Source organism: Pan paniscus, chromosome 1 (genome assembly GCF_029289425.2).
Source record: "Pan paniscus chromosome 1, NHGRI_mPanPan1-v2.0_pri, whole genome shotgun sequence".
NCBI lineage: Eukaryota > Metazoa > Chordata > Mammalia > Primates > Hominidae > Pan > Pan paniscus.
Window position 1 is genome coordinate 45,670,220 of NC_073249.2, and position 25,423 is coordinate 45,695,642.

Genomic DNA, 25,423 nt, shown 5'->3' on the forward strand with positions numbered 1-25,423 from the left:
ATCTCTACTAAAAATACAAGAATTAGATGGGCTTGGTGGTGTGCACCTGTAGTCCCTGCTACTTGGGTGGCTGAGGCAGGAAAGTCGCTTGAACCCAGGAGGTGGAGTCTGCAGTGAGCTGAGATGGTGCCACTGCACTCCATCCTGGGCAACAGAGGAAGACTCCATCTCAAAAAAAAAAAAAAAAAAAAAAAAGACTGTTCCTTGAGGGATATGTCCACTAAAGTAGCAATCTTCTATTTCTTCTTCCCACTCCCCTTTCTCCCCCTCCATTGAAAGAAGGTGGTGAGACAGGAAAATGTAGAGGCAAGTGATGGAGAAGCCACTTCCTCATATGCAGAGTGCATTATTTAGTTACCTCTCTTCTGGAGAGAGCCTCTGTAACCACAGCCTTCCTTCTTCCTCCAGTCCTTACTTGGTATTTATTGCTCTGTGCTTAGCCAGATCCTACTCCTATGCTAGGGAATTGCCTGTAGCAAGCTGCAGCCTTCTCTATCTTTAAGGAATTTACAACCCAAAGCAAGAGACAGGTAAGCAGTTATTAAAGTCTTCCTTCTTGCTAATGTAAATCTCCCCTGCTGTAATATATGCTCTTTATTTCTCATTCATTTGGATTAAGAGATCTCAGGGCCATTAACCCTTACACACAGGAAAACGTTTCTCTCTGAAAAAGCCTAGGGAGCGACCAAACAGTGGCGGAGATAGGGAAACAGCCGCCTAGCCCCAACTAGCCACCCTGAAGTTTCAGCTTCTTTCTGCCAGTCTCGGTCGGTGCAGAAAGAAGGGGATAAAAGTGATGAGGATCCAAGACAACATTGATAAACCACAACGAGGCTCTACCCTACTCACCGGCTTTCCCAATCTGAACAGCCAGGCGAGTCAGCTTGCCCTGCAGCACTGACTTCTCCTTTTTAGGCACCTTGACTGCCTTCTTGTCCTTTTCCTCATTGTCGATTCCCTCCTGGCTGTTGAGTGGCTGGATTTCCAGGGCCACTCCGTCTTGGGTCTTTGCTGGAGTGTATACACAAATAGGACAGGTGAGCAGGCAAGGTGGTAGCACTGAGTGGCAGGCAGGTGGAAACCAGAAAACCTTCCTGTCTCTTTCCCGGAATATACCTTGGACCCTGACATCAGTTCCGACCACTTCCAACCCACGCTAGACATGGAACTTGCCTTCAACACTCTATTAGGGCCTTTGGAATAATATTCTAATGAGTTTAGATGAAACTGGGGTGCTTTTAGGGTATGGATTTCTTCTTCAGTGGCAGCTTCCTGGCACTACCTCAGAGTCCCAAGCTAGGTTTATTCCAGCAAGGGGATTAATCATGTCACTAAGCACTATTAAAACAACCATCCTTCCTGGAACTCAGTGCTTAAAATAGTGAATCTTTACTGCAGAAAGGGGCTGAAGGAGAGGGTTGGCAGATGTTTCTGGAGCACAAGATTGCTCTGTTAAATGGTTTATCTCTCTCTCTCTCTCTCTCTCGATTGTCAGGGAAGAAACACATACCCCCAGACCCAGGGTATTTTCCAGCCCCTTCTAGCAGTTGAGGATAGGAAAAGAAAATTCCCTTTCTTCCCTGCCTGACAAAGGTAGAGAGATACAGAGTGGGACCTGGGGTTAAGTCTTTTGGGGAAGAGGGAAGAAGCTGGTGTGAGGGACGTCCTGGAATAGGAGAAAGCAGGCATAAAGAGAGACATATAAATCCATTTTGCTTTTAAAAGAAGAGTTAAAGACCTAAAATTAAAGAATTATTTCTGTTTAGCTCTGGTTTTCTAATGTGATGACTTTATTTCTAAAGACTGCTGTGATGTGGGTTACAAAGTAAAAACAAATCTCTAGGAGCGTCACAAGACAGTAGTTCTTGCTGGCTCCCAGCACCACTCCACTTTCACCCCTACAGGGCTCAGCCCCTTGCTTAGGTTACCCTTCCTGAGTAGTCCCTGCTGTCAGACTCACAAACAAGAAGACGGAGACAGAATGTGAACACAGTCACCAAAAGAGAAACACACATCAGATCAGGAGGAAGAAAACAGACTGTGGCAAGAACAAAGAAGGGAGGTGGGGAGAGAGATACAGAGAAAGGGCTCTCTCCAAGCACCCCTGAGAAGACCAGCAGAGAAGGGATCCAGACCAGAAGAGGACACTTATGAGGAAGCTAGCAAGAGGACGGTGCAGGGACTACCCACCCCACCTCCCTCCACCATGAGGACCCTGAAGTCTTCCAACCCAGAAACTGATGACTGTTGGTGTTTAAATCAGGCTGAGGTCAATGAAGCAGAGTTCAGCTCCCTAGGAAGAGCAGATCAATCCTACACACTCCCCAAGACAAACCTTGACATGACATTCTGTGAGCCAACAGCAGAGGGTGCTGTTGTCCCATCTTAGATTGGGATCAGGACCTTGAGACCACCCCAAAAATCTCTGCACCTTCCTCAGGATGAGGCATCTGAGCCACAGCAGCAGATAACAGATTTATGGAGAGGAAAAGGGAGAAGGAAGATGGCCTGGAAAGGTCTGGTTTGAGTGTGGGCAGGTAGAGATGGTAAATGAGTAGTTGGAGAGGTTACCTTTGTTGCGATTTTCAGGGACTCCTTGTTTTTTACCTGTTTGAACAAGAAAGAAAAAAGTGGGGTCGAAACCCAAAGTAACTATTAAGAGATCCAATTTGTTGGTCCTGCTCAGAGCCCAGAAGGACAACAGCAAAGTGTTTGGGTTGCAGGGAAGGGACATAAATGTAAAGGAAGCTCACATCTCTGTTTTCATTCATTCTTGCTAGAGGCTGTCATGAATCCTCGGGATATCCACCAAAACGCTCATGTAGGTGAGTGCATACTCACACCTGAGGTGCTTTCTCTTGCTCCTGGCCTGAGTCACATTGCTTGGAAAAATGGGGTGGGGATTAGGAAGTGAGAGGTTTGAACTGTTTCTGCCTGATGGCAAAGACTTTGAAAGGTGTCTCCGTGTTACTTCAACAGCACCAGGCAAGCTTCCCCCTTATTCATCTGCAGGCAGCTGCAGAAATGAATTATTTAGTTCCTGAGAGAATGTGTTTTGTTTCCTTTTCATAAACTGTCCTCCACTAAACAGCTCAAGATGATTCTCCAGCCAAGTGGTAGAAACCTTCTCTCCCCTAAGGGAAGAAGGAATGCTTAGGGAAACGTGTAGACTTGGTTTTAGTATCTTCTCCTCTTTCTCCCTCTTATTCTTTCCTTCAGGAATAACTGAGTGGCAAAGACTGAACTAACTGTTCCTACTCTTCTAGCTGTGTGTCTCTTCCATTGAGAGCCCACAGTTTCGGCAGAAATCTATTTTACTCTTCTGGCCAATTTTCTCTTAGTCTTGATGGTTCGTTTAACCCCCCATCTTTGAGGAAGAAAGTTGGGGAAGGAGGGGGAGTACACGGAAGGCATTTGGGGCTACCAGCACCTAGCCAGTTTATTTAGGGCAGGCTTTATAACTCATCCCTTTACAAGCTACCATTAGACATAAAAATCAAGGCTCAAATTCAACCTGATTTGGGGGCCTAGAGCCAGGATCTGGTTTTCATCAGAGCTCCCTGGAGCCAAGGATTTACATCTTTATCTCAGCAAGGAGTTTGGATATCTGCTTTCTTCATCACAGCAGATTCTTCCAACCATGCTTTCTATCCAGATCTGCTCCCTCGCTTCCTTGTTTGTCCATGGGGATGAGAGGAAAGAGAATCTCATTCCAGATGCCCCTTACCTTTCTTCTTTTTCTCCCCTTCGTCATCCTCATTGACCCCCAAGAGAGTAAGGATGATTCCAGTCTGAGAGTTGACACCAACAGCTGTCACCACCATCCGGCCAGAACCTTCCATGACATGGGTCCCTACACGGGAAAGGAGAAGATGGGAAGGAATGGGTTTTTTAATACCTAGACATGATTTGGTATGAAACACAAACTTAGAAGAAAAACTCCCTACCCCATGGATAATGATGTGCTTAGCACAGTAGGAAAAGGTCAAGAGCTGGGCGCATTTAAAACAGACCAGACAAATTGGGAGTAAGGAGGAAAATGTGTCTAAGCGCTTTAGGGTAAGCCCTCCCTCCTGCCCCCGCCACCCCTGCAACCAGCAAAGCCCCTTCAAGGCCCTTATAACACTTGTTGCATGGAAAACTTCATTTAGGCTGCCTGATATCCTTGTATTCCACCCACCAAAATGCTGTTGCCCCAGCTGAACCCCAGGGAAGGAGATGGGACAGAGTCAGAAGAGAGAACAGGGTCTGGATCCTGTGGCCTAGGTGTTTGCAGGGAGGTAAATGGGAACTTGGGCAGCCAGGGCCTATACCTGAGAGCAACATGGGGTCTTTGTCCAGGGACTTCTTGACATGGTCAGATTCCCCTGTCAGAGAGCTCTCATCAATCTTCAGATCATTCCCTTGGATCAGGATTCCATCTGCAGGGAGCAGATCACCTAGAGCACAAAGGGGAAGGAGGGACAGTGAAGGAGATAGTAAGAGACTGGCTGAGGGTAGGGTCCTCCAACTCCTTCAACCCTATCTCATGGCTGTTCCCATGGGCCCTATCTAGAGAGCAATGGCCGAGAGTACATGGAGACTCTTTACAAGTCTTCAGCTCTGTACAATCTGGGAGAAGGTTGCTTTCCAGGCATTATAAATTCAAACTCTTATTCATCCCCAACACCTTTCCATGGCCTGAATGTTATACACTTTTAACCCTAAGACACACAGGGTACAAGTCTGACAATCTTGCGACAGAGTTTCAGCTACTCCTTTCTGAAATGGCTTCCCACAACCTCTTTAAACTCTAACCTAGAAGTGAATACAATTTTGGATCTTATCTTTTTGGGTTTTCAGCAATTCCCAGCCCCCTCATGCCAAAGGACCTATCCCTTAAATGGGGGTGGCGGTGGGGTAAGCAAAAGAAACACGGAGCTCTCACCGTATTTGACTTGGGCAATATCACCAACCACAATCTCAGCCACAGGGAGCTGGATGAGTTGACCGTTTCGGATGATGGAGAACTTTTGCTCCTGTTCAATGCGGCACTGCAGCCCCCGGAATTGCTTCTCTTTGCTCCAATCATTAAAGGCAGTCACTAACACCACGATGATCACTGAGAAAAGGATGGCTGCCCCCTCAATCCAGCCAGCTTGTGCCTCATTTTCATCTTCTGGGGTAGTTGCGACTTGACCACACACTATCCCAGGAAGGGAGAGAAATAGTCACTGAAGGGCTTTTGTTGACATTAAGAAATAGGAGTAGTGCTTCCACAATCACCCCAAGATATAAAGTCAGGAAAAGTGAATAATAGCAAATACAACTGTTGGCTGGAAGAGGATATCAGAGGATAGCAGGATTGAGTATTGTCTTATCACTAGTGTAACTATTTATGTTAATCCAAAAGAGGCAAATGACTAAATAGTACAAACTATCAAATTTAGGCAAGTCACATGTAAGGTCACACTTATGGTTCCCAACATGGTCAGGCTTTCACTACTGTTTCCCATCATGCCAGACAATTGGTGGCAGGGGGCACTTTGAGATGTAGGGTTTTGTTGGTTGGATAAGGGTAGAGAATTCCTGGCTGGGGGTGTTGGTTCACACCTGCAATCCCAGCACTCTGGGAGGCCAAGGCAGGCAGATCGCTTGACCCCAGGGGTTTGAGACCAACCTGGGCAACATAGTGAGACCTTGTCTCTATGTTATAAAAATTATTAAATAGGCCGGGCAAGTGGGTCACGCCTGTAATCCCAGCACTTTAGGAGGCCAAGGCGGGTGGATCACCTGAGGTCAGGAGTTTGATACCAGTCTGGCCAACATGGTAAGGCCCTGTCTCTACTAAAAATACAAAAATTAGCCAGGCGTGATGGCACACACCTGTAATCCCAGCTACTCAGGAGGCCGAGGCACGAGAATTGCTTGAACCCAGGAGGTTGCAGTGAGCCCAGATTAAGCTGCTGCACCCAGCCTGGGTGACAGAGCAAGATTCCATTAAAATAATAATAATAATAATTAATAAATAAATAAAATGTCTTAAAAAGGTAGAGGATTCCTGACATTCCGAAAAGGATTTAATAGAAGACAGAGGGTGGGGGTGGGGTGGGGAGGAACCCTTGGAATAAGGATGAGTTGGAAGAATAGCTTAGTAGCTACTGCTTGGTTTCCTTTGGAAAGCCCACTCTGGATAATGCGGGAAATGTTTTAAGCTATAACCTGTCAGCCACCAATACTAAGCGCTTGGTGGTGGTGGTGCAAAGAACCCAGATAAGAGCCACGCTGAGCTGTTTAGGACACTCACGTTCATTTTCTTCACCAGCAGGGCGATAAAAGGACAGGACCAGGGAGATGATGGCTGCAATCTCCAGGATGATGAGCGTGACATCTTGAAGAGCTTCCCACACTAATTCTAAGAAAGTCTTGGGCTTTTTGGGGGGGATCACGTTGTGTCCAAACACCTGCCTACGTTTCTCCAGATCTGCAGGGTTCCCAGACAGACCTGAAAAGGAGATAGGAGTGGATGAATGAATGTAGGAAAAAAGGAAAATGATAAAAGGCAGTTCTGAAGTGGCAGTGAGCCATGATCATGTCATTACACTCTAGCCTGGGCAACAGAGACAGACGCTGTCTCAAAAATAAATAAAATAAAGAGGCCAGGCATGGTATCTCACGTCTGTAATCCTAGCACTTTGGGAGGCCAAGGTGGGTGAATTGCTTATGTTTAGGAGTTCGAGACCAGCCTGGGCAACATGGTGAAACCTTGTCTCCACAAAAAAGACAAAAATTAGCCAGGCATGATGTGGTGCACCCGTAGTCACAGCTACTCAGGAAGCCGAAGTGGGAAGATTGTTTTGACCTCAGGAGTTTGAGGCTGCAGTGAGCAGCAGTGATCACATCATTGCACTCCAGCCTGGGCAACAAAGTGAGACCTTGTCTCTAAAATAAAATAAATAAAAAAGACCCTTTCCTTCCTGATTTGCTCAAGTATGAGATCCAGTTAGAGACAACCATCCTAATCTGCCCAGGACTTAGAGAGGGTGGAACTTTCAGTCTAAAAATGGGCAAAATGAAACTAGTCAGCCATGGGACCACTCACTTATCTTAGTAACAAGTATAAGCTGGATAAATTCTTAACCAGACATAAAATCTTATCTGCTACTGATTGAGTATGCCCCAGGCTCCAGCTCTGAGAACATTAAATATTAAAGTGGTTCTTGGGATTCACATAGAACTTTTATGTCATATTAACAGGTAAATGCTGCAGTGATTTAAAAGCAGAGTGAGCTGCCATCCATTGGCTCACACACAAAGGCCAGGAAGAACAAGCTCCTTGCTCAAGGTCATGCAAGATGGAGGCAGAGCCCACACATGTGTCCTAATTCTAAGATCCAGGAGCTTTAGGGGAGCATCAGGGCAGAGTCTTTAAGACCATAACTTGTGGGCATTCCCTTTAAGCACATGTGCCCCTCTTCCGTCACACACATATACACACCTGTGTGCCTAGGTGTATGCATGTACACACACTCACAGAGGCACAAACACACACCACTGAGCGATACTACCATTCTACTAAGGACTAAGTAGGTACTAAGGGAAGTACTACTACTCAGATTGAATAAAAAGAGAACAAGAAAGGTGGGGCCACAGAGTTTTCAGATACCACGCAGTACTTGATTAGCAGCATCCTCCCTACCAACATACGTTTGCTTACATACCTGTGTGTACACACACCACATACCACACACACTATACAGACACATACACACCACAAACCACATACACCACTCACATCACACACCATATACACAATATACAGACACATACACACCAAACACAAACCACATACACAATACATACCACACAGATATATGACACACACACACACAGACCATGCACCACATACATACCACACCTACTCTCTAGGCACTTTCCCAGAGGGACAAGAGATAGGCAGAATTATTCTCAGTGCTTTCCTTATATTTGGGTCCTTTCATGGGTCCCCAGGTGGGGCTACCCTTGAAGGGAAGAGGGGCAATCCTACCATGGCGATTAATGCCAGTTGGTGTTCAAGTTGTTTACACGCTGAGGCAAATTAGTCCTGGTTTTGGCACTGGAAGCTGTTGGTTGCCGGTTTGAAGGGTTTCCCAGAGGCAGGGTAGGGCGACTTTTGTCTTGAAAAAAGGTTAGCAGCTGAGGAGGGTCAGAATCAGAGGAAGGGAACTTCAACTGAGCTTCACAGAGAGAAGAAGAAGTGGATGATGGAGGCTGCAGGGACAAAACGGAGGCAAAGGACTTGGATGCCAGAGGCCTTCTTTACACTTTAGTCAATGTGAAGGGCTATTCTGTTGCTGAGGAAGGAATGCAGACGTGGTATACAGGCAAATGTCTACTCTTCACTGAAAATCTTCACTGAATAGAACCCAAGAGTGGGCCGGGCGTGGTGGCTCATGCCTGTAATCCCAGCACTTTGGGAGGCCAAGGTGGGTGTATCACTTGAGGTCAGGAGTTTGAAACCAGCCTGGCCAACATGGTGACACCTCGTCTGTACTAAAAATACAAAAAATTAGCTGGGTGTGGTGGCGCATGCCTGTAATCCCAGCTACTAGGGAGGCTGAGGCAAGAGAATTGCAATCTGGGAGGCAGAGGTTGCAGTGAGCTGAGATCATGCAACTGCACTCCAGCCTGGGCGAGAGAGAGACTCTGTCTCAAAAAAGAACCCAGGAGTGTTACCTTAAGTGTCAAAAGGAGAGATTTGGGTTAGGACCTGAGGAAGACATCTGGACAGATAAAGATTTTGAAAATGGGAAAATAGGTACCCAAGGGAGCATTATTTGCAGAGTTTGGGATGGCCTCCATTTCCCTATCCTATAAAACAAAAAGCATCAGGAGACATACATAAGATACTCATCTGTCTGGGAAGGTAGATGTGGGGGGTAGGAGATGAAAGTGGGGGGGGCAGGGGATGAACTAGCATCCACACCTGTGCAGTTAGGGGTGTGAGGGCCCTCTTTTGAGACCACATTCACTTGCTAGTGCTTAGGAGAGAGATACAGGGGCTGGTTAGGGAAGTGGTGCCTGATGGCTTATCCAGGGTCTCCTGACTCCCAGTGCCCAAGCACATCACCCTGGCCTCCAGCTTAGGGGCACAGCTGAGCCCCGCAGAGCTGTGAGGTTTGGCCAAACCTCTAGAAGCAAATTGGGTTGCTCCCCAGAGACTCCCTGCCCCCACCAGCCTGAGAAGTCAGGTTCCCAGTAGGAGGGAAAGCCAGAGCCTGGGAAAGGAGTGTTCTGGGCAGGGACTCTTTAGCCCCAGACAGGCAGAGGCAGACTTGCCAAAGGGGCAGGGCCTTGCTGGTCCTTTCTCCCCAGGGACCAGAGATGGCAAGGCTGTGCCAAGTTGGGTCTGCTGTGCTGGAGAGCCAGGCTTGCTGGCAGGAGTGCTGGTAATTTGTTAATCTACCTGGGACACTTCTCAAAAAAGCAGGATTCACAATGTAAAGGGAGGAGATGCCCTTTCCTTCTTACCAAGGTTTAGTAGATGATTATGAGGGCAAACCAAGACATCAGATATTAAAGATCATAAGGTGCACCCCAATAGCCTAATGAAACCCTCCCTCCCAAAAAGAGGGACATATGCGGGGCAGAGAACAGGGCTACCTGTCCCTCTCTGCTCTCATGCTAATACCCTGTAATCATCTTTGATGCCCAGCCCCCATCTCCTATATCATGTAGTTGAGAAATCCTATCAGCTTCAAAATATATCTAAAGTCCAATCACTTTCCATTTTCACTGTTATCATCCTGGTCTAAACCATCCTCTCTCATCTGGATTATAGCAATCGTCTTCTAACTGGTCTCCTTGCCTCCACCCTCCCTCTCCTGTTCTTAGTCTCTTCTCAATGTATTAGCCAGAATGATCTTTTTTAAGATCCAAGGCAGTACATGCGATTCATCTGCTCAAAACCCTCTGGCTCTTACTTAGAGTAAAACTAGGCACCAAGGACTTAATGATGGGCTTCCAGGACCCTTATGACTCCCCCAGCCCCCCAGTCCTTATCTCCTACTAGTTTCTCCATGTTCACTGAGATCTGGCCCAACCAGCCTGCCTGCTGTTCTCTAAACGCACTAGACAGGCATCTACATCAGGGCCTCTGCACAAGCTGTTCCCTCTGCCCAGATTCCTCTTTGTTGGAGAGGGCTCACTTCCTCACCTCCCTCAGGTCTTTGTACAAACATCTTCTTTTTAGTGAGGCCTACCCTGACCACTGTATTTACCTGGCACTCTTGATCCCCCTCATCCTGCTCAATCATTTCCCTCCACAGGTCTTCTCACCTAGCATATAATAGGACGCATTCATTTATTGTTTGTCCACCTCCTCCACAAGGGCAGGATTTTTATCTTTGTTCCTCAGGCCTACAGCATTGCCCGGCACATTGTACACACACAAATTTGTAGAATGAACTGAATGAATGAGTGATAACCAAGATTGCTAACATTTAAGTGATTACTATGTGCCAGATGCCTCACCAGGCACATTCACGCCTTCTCATTCAAGCATCACAAACCCTACCTGGTAGCTACTATTAACCCAATTTGACATAGAAGCAAACTAAGGCCTGGCAGGGGTATGACTACTTGAGCTTATTAAGTGGCAGAGTCTATGCCACCCCACAGGGGGCCACTGGATGCCAACCTAGATACAGAGGACACTGGGGCATGGAGGCAGCTGCACTCAGCTGAGGCTTCAATCTAGTGTGACTAACTTGTCCTGGTTTGCCTAGGACTTGCCAGGTTTTAGCACTGAAGTTTCTGCCTCCTGGGAACCCCGCTCAGTCCCGGGCAAACCGGGATGGTTGGCCACCCTACTTCCTTCACCACAGGGCAGGGTTGCATGCTGCTTTCCTCTGTACCTCTAAGCAAGCCAGCGCTGTTCCCACTGTCTACAATTGGGGTGGATTAGTCCTGTCTTTTTTCTTCCTGGCCTCAGGGATGGTAACATCGCCATCAGGTTCATCAGAGTCCAAACCTATGAATTTTGTACTCAATAAAACCTTTCTTATGGCCTTTCTTGGACCCAAGCAAATGAAGTGACATACACTATGGAAAACATAAAAAGTCAGGCCTTGTTCTTACCTAAATGCTCTCAAAGTCACTTGCTTGCTTCTTTTTTTTGCCATTTTCTACTCATCTATGTGTTCCACCTTAAGTCACCCTGAGCTTGTACAATAGCAACCTTAAGAAGTCAAGTGGCTGTCTCAGTTCCCAGTATGCCCTGCAGCAAGGCGGGGCAGGTCAAGGCTCTTAGCTGTAGTAGCCTTGGGAATCCTCACTGACATGTGGCGAGGCATGGGAAAGCCATGTGGGACTGGGAGCTCGGCCAATCCCCAGTTTTGGGCTTTCCATTCCAATTCTTTCTGCCCTAGAGAGTCTTTCAGGCCCTGATCTCAGCAGCTGTAATTTCACACAAATACTTGTCCAGCCTGGGAAAAGGCTCTAAAAGGCCCTGATCTCTGCAGTGGTTTCTCAGATACTCACACAACCTCCTGGAGAGGGGAAGGAAAACTTGGCAGGGAGAGAATGCTGGAAACACAGGAAAAGGGTTTCCCCTAGAAATTCCTCAGGAAACTGAGGGGAAATCTTGTCCTCAAGAACATGAGAGAGAAAGCCCCACCCAGAGTGGGAGTACTTCTGGCCCTATGAACCAGACTGAACACATGAGCTGGGAGAGGCAAAGAGAATGTTTAGCTGTGAAGTCATCACCCCCACCCCATGCTGGGGAGGTGCACGGCCCTTGCCCAGGCTGGGTGGGAACATGGAATAAACAGCAGTGGAATATTTGTGTCTGCCATGAGTGTGCAGGACCTAGGGCCTGGGAGGAGAAATGCAGCCCAACCCTCAGTGGCTTAGCTCCAGCAGGGAAGGGCCAATGACATCGGCAGAGGCACTACTTATCAGAACTAGCTCAGCCCCAGAAAGGGTGGGGCTAGGGTAGACATCAGGAGGGACTTCCCAGCTGTCTGAGTTATGACACCTTGCCAAAGGAGGCAGCAGAATCTTCTCCCACTCATATAGTACCAGGGAGAATTTTCTCTGGGTTGATTTGAAGGCTGTCCTCTTTTGGAACTTGAGAAGGACAGACAGCAGAATACCTTTTAAGTCCTTCCTTAAAAGGATTTGGGTTTTGTTTGGTGGCTCATGCCTGTAATCCCAGAATTTTGGGAGGCCAAGGTGGGAGGATAGCTTGAGCTCAGGAGTTCGAGACCAGCCGGGGCAATACGGAAAGATTCTGTCTCTACAAATAATAAAAAAAATTAGCTGGACATGATGGCGTGTGCCTGTGGTCCCAGCTACTCAGGAGGTTGAGGCAGGAGGATGGCCTCAGCCCAGGAGGTTGAGGCTACAGTAAGCCGTGATTTTACCACTACATTCCAGCCTGGGCAACAGAGCAAGACCCTGTCTCAAAAAAAGAAAAAAAAGGCCAGGCGTGGTGGCTCACGCCTGCAATCCCAGCACTTTGGGAGGCCGAGGCGGGCGGATCATGAGGTCAGGAGATCGAGACCATCCTGGCTAACACGGTGAAACCCCGTCTCTACTAAAAATACAAAAATTAGCTGGGTGTGGTGGCGGGCGCCTATAGTCCCAGCTACTCGGGAGGCTGAGGCAGGAGAATGGTGTGAACACGGGAGGCGGAGCTTGCAGTGAGCTGAGATTGCGCCACTGCACTCCAGCCTGGGCAACAGAGCCAGACTCCATCTCAAAAAAAAAAAAAAGTTAAAATTAATTTTAAAAAACCCCAACAACCCTGGATTTGGGGACTGAGGGGGAGGAGTAACTTAAAATCAAAATAGGGCCGTGCAAGATCTAGCCATCTCTGGCTAATAACCGAATGCTACTCTTCCGAGTATACAGCAGTTTCCCTGCTTCAGCACCTCCAGTTTAATACACCCACGGCTTGGAGATTTGCTCCCTATCTGCTAGACTTCCAGCTCCTAGAGATAAAGCAGTCGATTCAAGGTCACAGCCAGAGGATGATGAACTTGGAGAACAATGCTTCTTTTCTCATTCTGGTCAGCAAAACCCTTCCCAAGGTGGGCTGCTTCCTCAGGGCATGCTTCCCTTTATCCCGCCCCCTGCTCTTGGCCTTTTTTTGAAAACAGCAACTGTGGCCCAGGGAAAAAAGTCTCCCTAGAGCTCTCTAGTTAGCTTTCTGCTCTGCCACTCTGCCACCTTCTGTACTTCATGAATGTGCTTCCATCTGGTGTCATATTCCCACCTTGGAGCTAAATAATAAGAATGAAAGCCCCACTTTCGGTAGATGCAGTATCTGCTTCACCCAAGGAGGGAATGCTATTTTTCTTCCCACCAACAGCTAATGGTCCAATGTAAGCCAAGAATGAGAAGGTTGAAAACCAAATCAGACCCCCAAAAAACTTGCAACAGTTGCTGCTGAGTTGTCAAAGGAATGGAGCATAAAGGGCTCCAGGAGAGAAAGCAGGAAGGGGAAGCCTCCTGCTTCCAGGTTGGGGAAGCCTTAGCTACTCTCCTCGTGAAGATCCCTCTGACCCCAGCTGGACAGCATTATGCCAGTGAACCCAGAAGCCCAGCTCTAGGCAAGGAGGGCTAAGTAGAAAAGAACTGGCAGAGCCTGGGCTGGGCTAGGAAGAGAGAACCCACAGCCTACAAGAGGCCTAATTCAGCCCTAGGCATGAAACTCAAACCAGACAGGGAACTCCTAGGATGCAAAGTGGAGTTCCCTGCGGTGGGGGATGGGGAGGGGCAGAGGGAGGACACTTTTGGCTTGAGTCCTTCTCACATCGTGAATTAGTTAGTGCTAATCCATCTGCCCAAAATTTGGTAGGCAGAGTGGACCACAGAATGTTAATCTCTGAGGCCATGCCCAGATCACTGTTATTAGGGTCACTTATTTGCCATCCTTAGTAGAGTTGGGGCAAGAGATGATGGCTACAGGGCAGAGGGCACAAAGAAAGAGGAAAATAGAGGTTATGCTTCTAACCTCAAGTGGAGGAGCTCCTAAAAATTGATATTCCAGAACAGACTATAAGCTCTAAAGATAGGGAAGAAAATCTCAAAGAACCCAGTTGCCCATCTTCCTCTCACATCTGTTCCATCCCATCTTCACTCACCTAGTCCTCCACATCCCCCTAACGCCACCGTGCTTTAGAGCAGCGGTCTCTAAGCGGGGGGCATGCATCCATCTGTTAGAGTGAGGAAAATATATGTTTGCCTATCTTATTATGTAAATAAAAGTGTTAGATGTATTAATAGTAAGGCAATAGTCTTGTAGGTGAACATTTACTTGGGATATGTACTCAATTTTTTCCAGATTGACAATACTACTAGAAATTTCAATCTGCTACACCGAGGAAGAGCCCAATCCCAGTACATCTCAGCTTGTAGCAAAATGGACAATTCTTGGTAAAACATGCCACTGCCCTCAAAAGGCACAGTGACGGGAACACAGTTAAGCCCCAGAGATCTTAAGGTGATAGACGTTCATCTAAATCCTCAAGCTAATAAAACAAAATTGTAATTTGGGTTGGCCGTCTTAAAACATATTTTTTTTTCCCGCCTGCCACTTACTCCCCAAGGAATCTCAGCTCCCTAAACCTAGTAACTACCCAGTAATTAAGGAAGGCAAAAATGCTGGCATCTTATGCCAGGAATATTCAGCAGGTGGTAGCAATGATCATAGAGTGTGGCCATGCTAGAGCTTCACTGGGTAATCCCTAAATGATACAGGTGTGCTGTCTCCAGCTTCTAAGCCCCCTTCCCCTCCCCTGCAATGCCTTCAGCTTAGGTCCCTACACTGTGTTCCCATAGACGCTGCTCTTCCTCATCAAAGCCCTATGGCAAGATTTCTGAAATTGCCTTCATTCATATGCATCTTCTTTTAGCCTGTAAGCTCTATGGAAGGAGGGACTGCACCTGTCATGTTCACCCTTGTGTCCCTAGCACCTAGCAGTTATTAAGTATTAGTTGAATGTTGTTGAAAAAGAATTGGAGGCCCTCAATATCTCACTGTCACGCCTTCAACTCTGCAGAGGAGAAAAGAAGTAGAAGGGTACAGAAGGAACATAAAACAGAAAGTTCCACCAACAATCTTTTAGATCCAAATTCAACCAAAATAGTCTTCAGCCTTTTTAAAGAAGGCCTACAGTTAATAATTTGCTGTTTATTCAAGGCTCCCCTTCTCTCCCATTCTGTTCTGGGCCCAGACCTTGCCTCCAAGGGCTGGCCTAACTCTTCCTCAGAAAACACCACTCTTCATCCTAAAAAGGATAGCATAGCTAAGGACCAATGTGCAAAATTCTACAGGGAAAAAAGAATACATATAACCTCTACCTAGCCGCCAGGACCATCCCTTTTTCCTACACACAAAAGGGTATTGAGACTAAGGAAAATACCTCTTCCTTCTTCCCCTTAAGCCACAGGTAATTTTCATCCCAGATTCACAAAAAGCTTCTTCCATTCACGAGGCCATGAGACTCCACAGAAAACCACACAGAAGGTAAAAGGCTATCTTCTAGCCTATACCAACCAAACTGCTCTGTTCTTTGGGGATTGGAAAGATAGGTTGAGGTGGGAATGGGAAAGGGAAAGAAGAGACAATAAAAGGAGGGGGAAAAAACTGGAATGGGGAATGAAGCAAGCAAAAGAGAAGGATTCCATTGTGCAAAATGCTCAGATTGTCCCTCCTGATAAACCCAAGGCAACACAGCTTGCCCAGGAGCTCCAGCCTCACCCCTGCATCTTTGCTTTTGTTTATATACAGACATAAAGACTGAAATCTTTAGTTACTTTGATGTAAACACGTATTCTCCTTTATGTCTCCTCCACCCTTTCTTGTTGCCCTAAATTTTCTTCTCTTTTTGGCTCATGCTCTCAGCCTTATTTCTGGTTGTTGCTGAAGGCCATGTAGCTAAACATCTCCAAGCCTTCTTAAGTCTAACCAACTCTTGGCCACTGGGGCAACTCCTCTTACTCTAACTAGCTAATGTATACTCAAGGAACACAAGCCAGTATCAAAACACTGGGCTGAGGCTGGGCACGAGGGCTCATGCCTGTAATCCTAGCACTTTGGGGGGCCAAGGTGGGCAGATCGCTTGAGCCCAGGAGTTCAGGACCACCCTGGGCAACATGGAGAGACCCTGTCTCTACAAAAAAAATACAAAAATTAGCTGGGTGTGGTGGTGCACACCTGTAGTCCCAGTTAACCAGGAGGCTAAGGTGGGAGGACTGCTTGAGCCTGGTAAGTGGAGGTTGCAGTGAGCCATGATTTCACCACTGCACTCCAGCCTCGGTGACAGAGCAAGACCCTGTTTCAAAAATAAAATTGAAAACAACAAAAAAAGTTGGGTCAGTGGCGGCTCATGCCTGTAATCCCAGCACTTCGGGAGGGTGAGGTAGAGGTGGCAAAACCCCATCTCTACCAAAAAATACAAAAATTAACCCGGCATGGTGGCGTGCATCTGTGGTCCCAGCTACTTGGAAGGCTGAGGCAGGAGGATCAGTTGAGCCAGGGAGGCGGAGGTTGCAGTGAGCCGAGATCGTGCCACTGCACTCCAGCCTGGGTGACAGAGTGAGAATCCATCCCAAAATAATAATAATAATAATAATAATAATAATAATAATAATAATCTCTTTCTCTCTCCCTCTCTCCAGGCTAAAGGGTTTAAATGACCTAAGTTCTTACCACCAGGTAGAATGGGATGGAATATTTCATGCCTTCTGACTTACACTCCATTAATGCTCTAAATGCTTCTTATGCTAGAGCAGTCTCACAGAGAATCTTAGCTAAAGCACAGATAGTGCTGGGACTACATGCATGAGCTACTGCGGCCAGCCAAAAGAGATAATTAAGTCCCACCTGCCTTTAGAATTGTGTAAATCTATGATAATAAAACCATGTTAGTGTCAGAAATGTAATAAACTTCAAGTTCCATAAGTCCCCTTAAAAGCTATGGTTTAAAAAAATATTCTGTCAATCTATACTAAAGATGCTATCAGTCCATAGAAAATAAAGGAAAAGGGTTATATTTTAGGAACCAATATCTCTGATCTTCACTTTCACCTTGGTTTCCAACTAGCAGAATTCAAGCACCAGGTACATTTCTTTATTCTTAGTATTGGTCCACTGGGACCTCCCACAATGACAAAATTCTCGTAGGCTGTCAGGCTGTGTGGCCTTCCATGAACAGGCTGGCTTTTTATAGGATGAGCATATTGGGGATCTTTTCTCTGCCTACCCTAACTAAACAGGTGAGCATTACCCTTGCCTGGGTAGATACTCCTATGTCTTAGCTGTTCTATATCTTCTTTTCTTTTTTCTTTCTTTCTTTCTTTTCCTTCTTTTTCTTTCTTATTTTTTTCTCCTTTTCTTATCTCTTTATTCTTCTCACACACTAGGACGTCACTGTTGGTACTGGGGACTAAAAATTACTAATGGAAAGGTTGTTTTCCAACACCGTCTCCCCAGTTCCAGAACAAGCCCTATGGTAACTCTTACATTAATACAAACTGGTGAGGCAGAAGAACTGCTTGAGTCCAGGAGTTTGAGACCAGCCTGGGCAACAGAGCAAGACCCCATCTCTTCTAAAAAAAAAAAGGCCGGATGCCATGGCTCACGCCTGTAATCCCTGCACTTTGGTAGGCCGAGGTGGGTGGATCACCTGAGGTCAGGAGTTCGAGACCAGCCCGGCCAACAAGGTGAAACCCCGTCTCTACTAAAAATACAAAAAACTAGCTGGGAGTGGTGGCGTGCACCTGTAATCCCAGCTACTTGGGAGTCTGAAGCAGGAGAATTGCTTGAACCCAGGAGGCGGAGGTTGTAGTGAGCCAAGATCGCGCCATTGCACTCCAGCTTGGGCAACAAAAGCAAAACTCCTTCTAAAAAAAAAAAAAAAAAAAAAAAAGAAAGAAAAGAAAGAAAAACACCAGGACACATATTTGTGATCTAAAGAAGCAGTACATGGCAGTAGAAAACTGTGCCAGTGGTAGGAGTCCTAGGCTACAGGCATGGCCAGGGGCTGTAATGAGGGAAGCACTTGCCATCGGAAGGGGCTGAAACCAGGACTGGGAAAGGATCCAAGAGCATTAGCTATGTCTATAACATTTGATATCCAATGTTGACAGAAAGTAGAATATATGTTGGCCTTTGGGAAAGGAAGCTCTCTGGGAATCAGAAAGTAAACAGTGGCAGCTCTGGGAAGGGATCTGGAAAATTGGAGGAAAGCCTGAATCCTGCTGTCAGGAGTTCTCTAGGTTCCAGCTTCTTTGGACTCCCGAGTTCTTGTTTGTGAGACAGACAGCTGACCAGAGGGATCAAGAACAGCATAGGAAGGGAAAAAGAAAGATCCTGTTTAAATTCTGATGGGTGTTTGTAAAGTACTGCATAATCTCAGTGAAGATATAATTAAGAACAGATCCTCAGCAGTCGGTATGGCTGTAAAAGTGACCGAATAAAGAAATCTAGCTGGCAAGAAGTAGACAGAGCCCAAAGGGGTATGATTAAGGACTACCATTAGAAGGCAAAGACTGAGCCACATGAAAGCAATTAGATATTGCCACCTTACCCAGGGGTTTTTTTTTTTTGTGATTAAGAAGTAAGCAAATGAAATGGACAGTAGTTGCAGTTACACACACAGTAACCTCTCCAGATAGGACAAAACATTGCACTCCATAGGCACCCATGCTCTGGCAAGTATCTACAGATGCATGGACTCTGTTTTAATCTGAGAAAACTAATCTATTGAACACCTAATTATAAGTATGAGCACTGTATATGTATTATTTAATCTCAGTAACTCTATGGGCTAGGTGTTAACATTATTTTCAAAGAAGAAACAGACTCAGGGAGGCTGAGTAAACTGTAGAGGGCTACTTAGTTAGTAAATGGTGGAGCTATCATTTGAACTCAAAGCCTATGAGATAGGAAACCAAATTCTAGAAGTAAAGAAAACCGGTAGGGAAGCTCCCTTAGGTTGTAAAGAAAATAAGACATAAACTAGGTATAGATATCTATGTAAAACTCTCTTTCTCTTTTTTCATCCTAAAGAGTCTAGGCTCCAAGTCACTAACTTATAATACAGCACTGGCAAAGGGTAACAACTTCTTAGAATTGGTGAGAAATATGCTGTGGCCTCTGAGGAAGATTCAGAAATAGGAGACCACATGAGGCTGAAAGCCCCTAATGGACAAGATCTTTGCTCCATCTCATGCTACTCAACCATGAACTGCCAGATGTATAGGGCCAAGTAAGAATCTGCTACAGAGATGCTAAAACCAGACTAAAGTGAAAAAGCAAGTTTCCTTTTGTTCTTTCTACATTTTGATGAGGCAAAATTTCATAATACCATGGCACACTGGGCAACTGGGCTGGGCCAAAGCCTGAAGCTGAATTTTTCATTATCTTTTAAGTTTTTTTAGCTTTTAAGAAGAGATTAAGGCCGGGCGCAGTGGCTCATACCTGTAATCCCAGCACTTTGGGAGGTTGAGGTGAGCGGATCACCTGAGGTCAGGAGTTTGAGACCAGTCTGGTCAAAATGGTGAAACTCCATCTCTACTAAAAATACAAAATTAGCCACATGCCTGTAACCCCAGCTACTCAGGAGGCTGAAGCAGGATAATTGCTTGAATCCAGGAGGTGGAGGTTGCAGTGAGCCAAGATTGCGCCATTGCACTCCAGCCTGCCTGGGCAACAAGAATGAGACTCCTTCTCAAAACAAAAAAAAAAAACAAAAAAACAAAAAACAAAACAAACAAAAAAGATTAAGGAGAACTACATTAAAAGTGTATCCAGCAGAGTTGAAAAAAAATCACTTATAATTCCCTGACACAAAACAGTGAGTGATCCAAAGATATGATGGGTACAGTTATATACCTTGTGATTTAGCATCCCATTTCCTTTTTTTTTCTTTTTATTTAAAATAGAGGCTGGGCATGGTGGCTTATGCCTGTAAGCCTCCTCATCCCAACACTTTGGGAGGCCAAGGCAGGCAGATCACCTGAGGTCAGGAGTTCGAGACCAGCCTGACCAACAGGGTGAAATCCCATCTCTACTAAAATACAAAAAATTAGCTGGGCGTGGTGGTGCACACACCTGTAGTCCCAACTGCCTAGGAGGCTGAGGCATGAGAATTGCTTGAACCTGGGAGGTGGAGGTTGCAGTTAGCTGAGATCATGCCACTGCACTCCAGCCTGGGTGACACAGCAAGACTCTGTCTCCAAAAAAAAAAAAAAAAAAAAAATAGAGATGGGGTGTTATTATGTCGCCCAGGCTGGTCTGGAACTCCTGGGCTCAAGTGATCCTCTCACCTCAGCCTGCCAAAATGCTGGGATTAGAGATGTGAGCCACCCACCTGCTTGGCCTATCATCCCATTTCTAACAGTATACAATAGAGAAGTGCTCAATTGGGCAGCTGGACTTATTCACTTTTTTGTACCCTTCCTTCCTCCATTCATTAAACTGTAAGATCAGTGTAGGGAAGAATTAAATTCTTTTATAATCAGACATATAGAAGAAGGGACTTGATTATTTACTGACAACAACATTTATAACATAAACATTTAAAAAATAAATATCCTCCTTTCTGGACACTGATACAGAAAAAGGAGAAAAGAGGGGTCAGGAGCAGTGGCTCACTGTGCCTGTAATCCCAACACTTTGGGAGGCCAAGGTGGAAGAATCACTTAAGTCCAGGAGTTTGAGATGAGTCTAGGCAAGATACTGAGACCTCAACTCTACAAAAAAATCAAAAAAGCTAGCTGGGTGTGGTGGCACACGCCTGTGGTCCTAGCTACCCAGCAGACTGAGGTAGGAAGATGGCTTCAGCCCAGGAGGTTGAGGCTGCAGTGAGCCATGATCACGCCACTGCACTCCAGCCTGGGTAAAAGAGCAGGACCCTGTCTCACAAAAAAAAAAAAAAAAAAAAAAAAAAAAAAAAAAAAAAAAAAAGAAACGAAAGAAGAAGAAAGAAAGAGAAAGAAAGAAAAGAAAAAGGAGAAAAGAATAATCTTTAGAGAATAGCACACTTTCTAAACACCATCTCTGGGAAAGATACGGTTCTTCATGGCCTCCCCTCCTTTCAGTGCTTCAGATGCCATACCTTTCCCACCAGACAAAAATATACCAGTTGGGCCTCCAGAAATGTGCCTTCTCTAGAAGCTGGGAAAACAAAATTTTGAAACACTAGCCACCTTCCTCCAACTCCCCACCCGTGATACGGCCTTTACCTTCCACAGGGGAGGTTTTCAGTCTACTGCAGAGATTCTGTACACCTCCATAGTGGACATTAATCTGGGTCAGTGCATCCCTCGAACGCAGCTCCATGAGCTTCCTCAGTTCCATTACTGTGCAGCCAAAGTCCCCTTCACGGCTCTCGGCCATCGAGTTGGCAGGCAAGACACGGTCTGATGGGTTCGTCATTTTGCCTGCTGTTACCAAGCCCCTCAACCAGAGAAGATGTAGCGTTTCCCTTCAACTGACCAGTGTCTCCTGCCTCCCTGTCTCAACTTCTTCCTACTTCCTGCTTCTCTGGGGGCCCAGTGAGGGAATAGATCGAATATATCTTTTGCAGTAAGCTCCCGAGTAGCCGTCCGAAGTCTAGATCCTTTCTTCTGTATGAAGTCTGTCAGCGAGAGGAGGAAGAGGATGGGGGAACTGAGTGGAAGGTGGACTCCGTGTCACGATGATTGGTGTCCCCAGGTGGTGATGATAGTGGTTGTCCAGGGTAGGTAGGTTCCTAGCTTAGACCAACTTGCCCAGATGAAGGTGTAAACAGGATGTGCATGTTACCATGGCAGCAACCTTAGCAACAACCAGCAACTGTAGTGGTAGACGTCAGGAGGAGGAAGAGGAGAGCTTCCTGGATACAGATGACAACTGGATCTCTGGAATAAAGGTTCAAAGATAGACAAAAAGAAACCATTAGAGCAGCCAGGAGTATCCAGCATCTGCAAGGGCAAGAGGTACCCAGTCTAAGCACAAGGGTTTAAGTGACAGTTGAGATCTGAGCTGAACTGATAGCTGAGGCCTGAGCTTAGAGAGCTGACTCAAGAGAGGCCCGTTCCTTCCTGGGAGGCCCCTGCAGCCTGTAAACTCCAATGTAGAGGAGTAATTTCAATACCCGAGTCTTCACGTCTCACCTCTCCCAAGCAAGCAACATAAAACCCACAGCTTCAGAAACTTGGAAATAAATGGTTACGACCTCTGATGGCTCTAATGTTTTCCCTGTCTATTTGAGGGACCTGTGACAGGATCCTTTAGTCTGACCTTATCTATAAAAGATGAGAAGAGGTCAGAAAAAGGAGTTCAGATCTAAGTGATCTGAAGGGTGGCCTGTTGGTCTGCCTTCCTCTCCCACACCCCACACTCTTCCCACTCCCAACACACACATTTACACACAAGGAAGACAACTTGGTAGAAGATGTCAAAATCCTCCAAAGCCCCTTAGAGTACTCAGCCTCCAGGTGTATGGAAATGACAACTTGATAGAAGATGTCAAAATCCTCCAAAGCCCGTTAGAGTACTCAGCCTCCAGGTGTACGGAAATTCTGCAGCCCGTGCAGGTGTCAACCTGGCCGACACCAAGTTTTGTTCTTGAGGCTAAGCTCCACCCTCCTCCAAGAGGCTTTTGGGGAGAAGAGGAGAGTAAAATGCTTTGGCAGTTGGTGACGCAGGGTGAACTTTTTTTTTTTTTAGTAAAGGGGACAGAAGGACCTCTGAGGAGGAAAGATAGGGAGTTTGAAGCCTGAGCATTAAAGTTTCTCTGGAGTGGGAGCGATAAGATACCTCTCAATTCAGATAGAGGATAGGGCCACAGCAAGGTTAGCAGGGGAGACAAGCTAGCCTGTGAGTGAGCACCAGAGTCTCACATCAGCTCAATAAAGGCACCAGAGAGAGGCCTGCATTTCTCCCCCTCAGAAAGATGCATTACCTCTCACGCATGCTAACTAGGGGGTGTGGTGGAGTTATGTGTAGGTGACGATACGGAGGGCTGAAGGTGGGAAGAGAACTTATCCTGAGGCCCCTTCTCAGTTTCAGAGTGGGGCCGCTGTGTGTCATGCCACTGACAGGTGTCACTGCCACACATCAGCCTTTTAAATGTGAAGGGGCTCTTAGCACAGCACCAGAACATGGGACCCCAGCCCCGGTTACGCAGTCCCCACTGACGACTTCAGTTACCAGGGGGTGGCAAGGAGCTCTGGCCAACCTCTCTGTAATAAAGGGACTTTATTCTTTTATCAGTGATCTCCTCCAAAGTCACATGTAGCCAAAGTCTTTGCCGATTCCTGACAATCCTCTTCCCAGAAGCTTCCACAGGGATGCAGGTTGATTTATACTCCTCCCTCTCCCAATTTGCCCTTTGCGTCCTCCTCCCCCCATAGATTTTTAGCACTACTCTGACTTACAAACAGTTAAGAAAGCAGGGCTCTATTTGTTTTTAAAATATCGTACTCCCTTCTTATCTGGGAAACAAGAAGATCCACAAAGAACCTGAGGCAATGTGTCAAACTCCCTTCATTCAGACTGGTATAGGAACAGAGAGGACCACAGAGTTTTCACCCCAGTTCAGCTTCTCCTCCAAGCCTGAAGAAGTGGGAAGGGCTAAAGCAGCAAGAAACCCAACTTGACCCTTAAGTAGAACTCCTTAACCTTTCAAGAGGATGTTGGGAACAATGCTGGTAGAGTGTTAAACTAGGAATCAGAGGATTTTACCTTTTCTGTCTTCACCCACTACAATGTTTGCTCCATGAAGACAGGGATGTTACTTAGCCTTCTCAGGACTCAGTTCCTTCCACCTTTAGTTGGGTAGAGAATGGGCCCTGTCTTTTCGCACCACCCTAAGAAAGTGATAAAGGAATGGAATTATAGAAATAGTGCTTGGAAATCTTAGATGAAAGGTATCCAGTGTCTGGAATAGGACACTTAAGTGATGGGAGAAAGCCTAATTTGATCTTTTTTTTTTTTTTTTTTTGAGACGGAGTCTCGCTCTGTTGCCCAGGCTGGAGTGCAGTGGCGCGATCTCAGCTCACTGCAAGCTCCGCCTCCCGGGTTCACACCATTCTCCTGCCTCAGCCTCCGGAGTGGCTGGGACCACAGGTGCCCACCACCATACCCGGCTAATTTTTTGTATTTTTAGTGGAGACAGGGTTTCACCGTGTTAGCCAGGATGGTCTTGGTCTCCTGACCTCGTGATCCGCCCGCCTCGGCCTCCCAAAGTGCTGGGATTCAGGCATGAGCCACCGCGCCCAGCCACCTAATTTGATCTTAATGAACTTTTGTTATTAAGCCCTTTAAGTAGAAGAAGAACAATAAGCTCCATGTGCCCTTCCATCTTTCCTTGCCAGGGAACCCCCACCCCACCAAAAGAATGGAAAATTCTAAGGCAGCTTCATTAACAATAACCATTAGCTAGGTTATAACCATTAGCAATAACCACCAGCATATAGGGTCTTGGGTCTCTTGAGAATTAGAAAAGACAGTCTGAGTCAGAATTCCTTCCTTTTTTTTTTTTTTTGAGAAAGAGTCTCACTCTGTCACCCAGGCCGGAATGCAGTCGCGCGATCTTGGCTCACTGCAACCTCCGCCTCCCAGGTTCAAGTGATTCTCCCGCCTCAGCTTCCTGAGTAACTGGGATCATAGGCACCCGCCACCATGCCCAGCTAATTTTTTGTGGTTTTTTTGTTTGTTTGTTTTTGAGATGGAGCCTCGCTCTGTTGCCAGGCTGGAGTGCAGTGGCGCGATCTCAGCTCATTGCAACCTCCCCCTCCTGGGTTCAAGTGATTCTCCTGCCTCAGCCTCCCAAGTAGCTGGGACTACAGTCGCATGCCACCATGCCCAGCTAATTTTTGTATTTTAGTAGAGATGGGGTTTCACCATGTTGGCCAGGATGGTCTCGATCTCTTGACCTTGTGATCCACCCGCCTTGGCCTCCCAAAGTGCTGGGATTACAGGCGTGAACTACCGTGCCTGGCAGAATTCCTTCCTTACTTTGAACCTCTTTTCAGAGTACCAAAGAGGAGAGATTCTTCCACTTCCATAGGCAACTGATGGAAAAGGTCGCATAATATTAGAACACATGGGGCTGAAGAACACATGTGGAAAAGAATGAAAAGATTTGTTTGCCTCAGGCTTATCTAGAGAAACACACAGTAGGTCAAGCACTAAGCTGCTGGCACAAAGTCAAAAGGGCAGTGCAGAGTTGGGGCCTGAGGTTTAAGGTGGGATCTCTATAATACTAGGAAGCATATCATGACGTCCCCACTTCTGTCTGAGTTTTGAACTCTCTGGAGTATGAGTTCTCTGCAACTGCTGAGCTTGCCTGGCCCCTAATCCGATTAGACAACTGCCAAAGAATAATCTGAAGGTGCTCACACCACCTCAGCATCAAATGAACTGCTCAGACACCTGAAAGGT

The 25,423-nt window shown here is 46.4% G+C and overlaps 1 protein-coding gene across 7 annotated transcripts in view; it reads right to left on the bottom strand.

Annotated features, from left to right (window-relative positions):
* ATP2B4 (ATPase plasma membrane Ca2+ transporting 4) overlaps positions 1 to 25,423 on the bottom strand; it is a 117,190-nt gene that overhangs the window by 39,221 nt on the left and 52,546 nt on the right. For 6 of the 7 annotated variants that reach the window (XM_003822984.7, XM_008976599.6, XM_008976596.5 and 3 more), the window contains 7 exons: positions 21,238 to 21,894; positions 6,287 to 6,484; positions 4,928 to 5,185; positions 4,314 to 4,439; positions 3,728 to 3,853; positions 2,572 to 2,607; positions 850 to 1,011 (listed from right to left, as the gene is read on the bottom strand). In XM_003822984.7, the coding sequence (XP_003823032.1) occupies positions 850 to 1,011; positions 2,572 to 2,607; positions 3,728 to 3,853; positions 4,314 to 4,439; positions 4,928 to 5,185; positions 6,287 to 6,484; positions 21,238 to 21,430 (1,099 nt within the window). In that variant the 5' untranslated portion in view covers positions 21,431 to 21,894. Of the gene's footprint in view, positions 1 to 849; positions 1,012 to 2,571; positions 2,608 to 3,727; positions 3,854 to 4,313; positions 4,440 to 4,927; positions 5,186 to 6,286; positions 6,485 to 21,237; positions 21,895 to 23,722; positions 23,848 to 25,423 lie in introns of all 7 variants that reach the window. The other variant, XM_063597848.1, reaches the window with a different exon arrangement.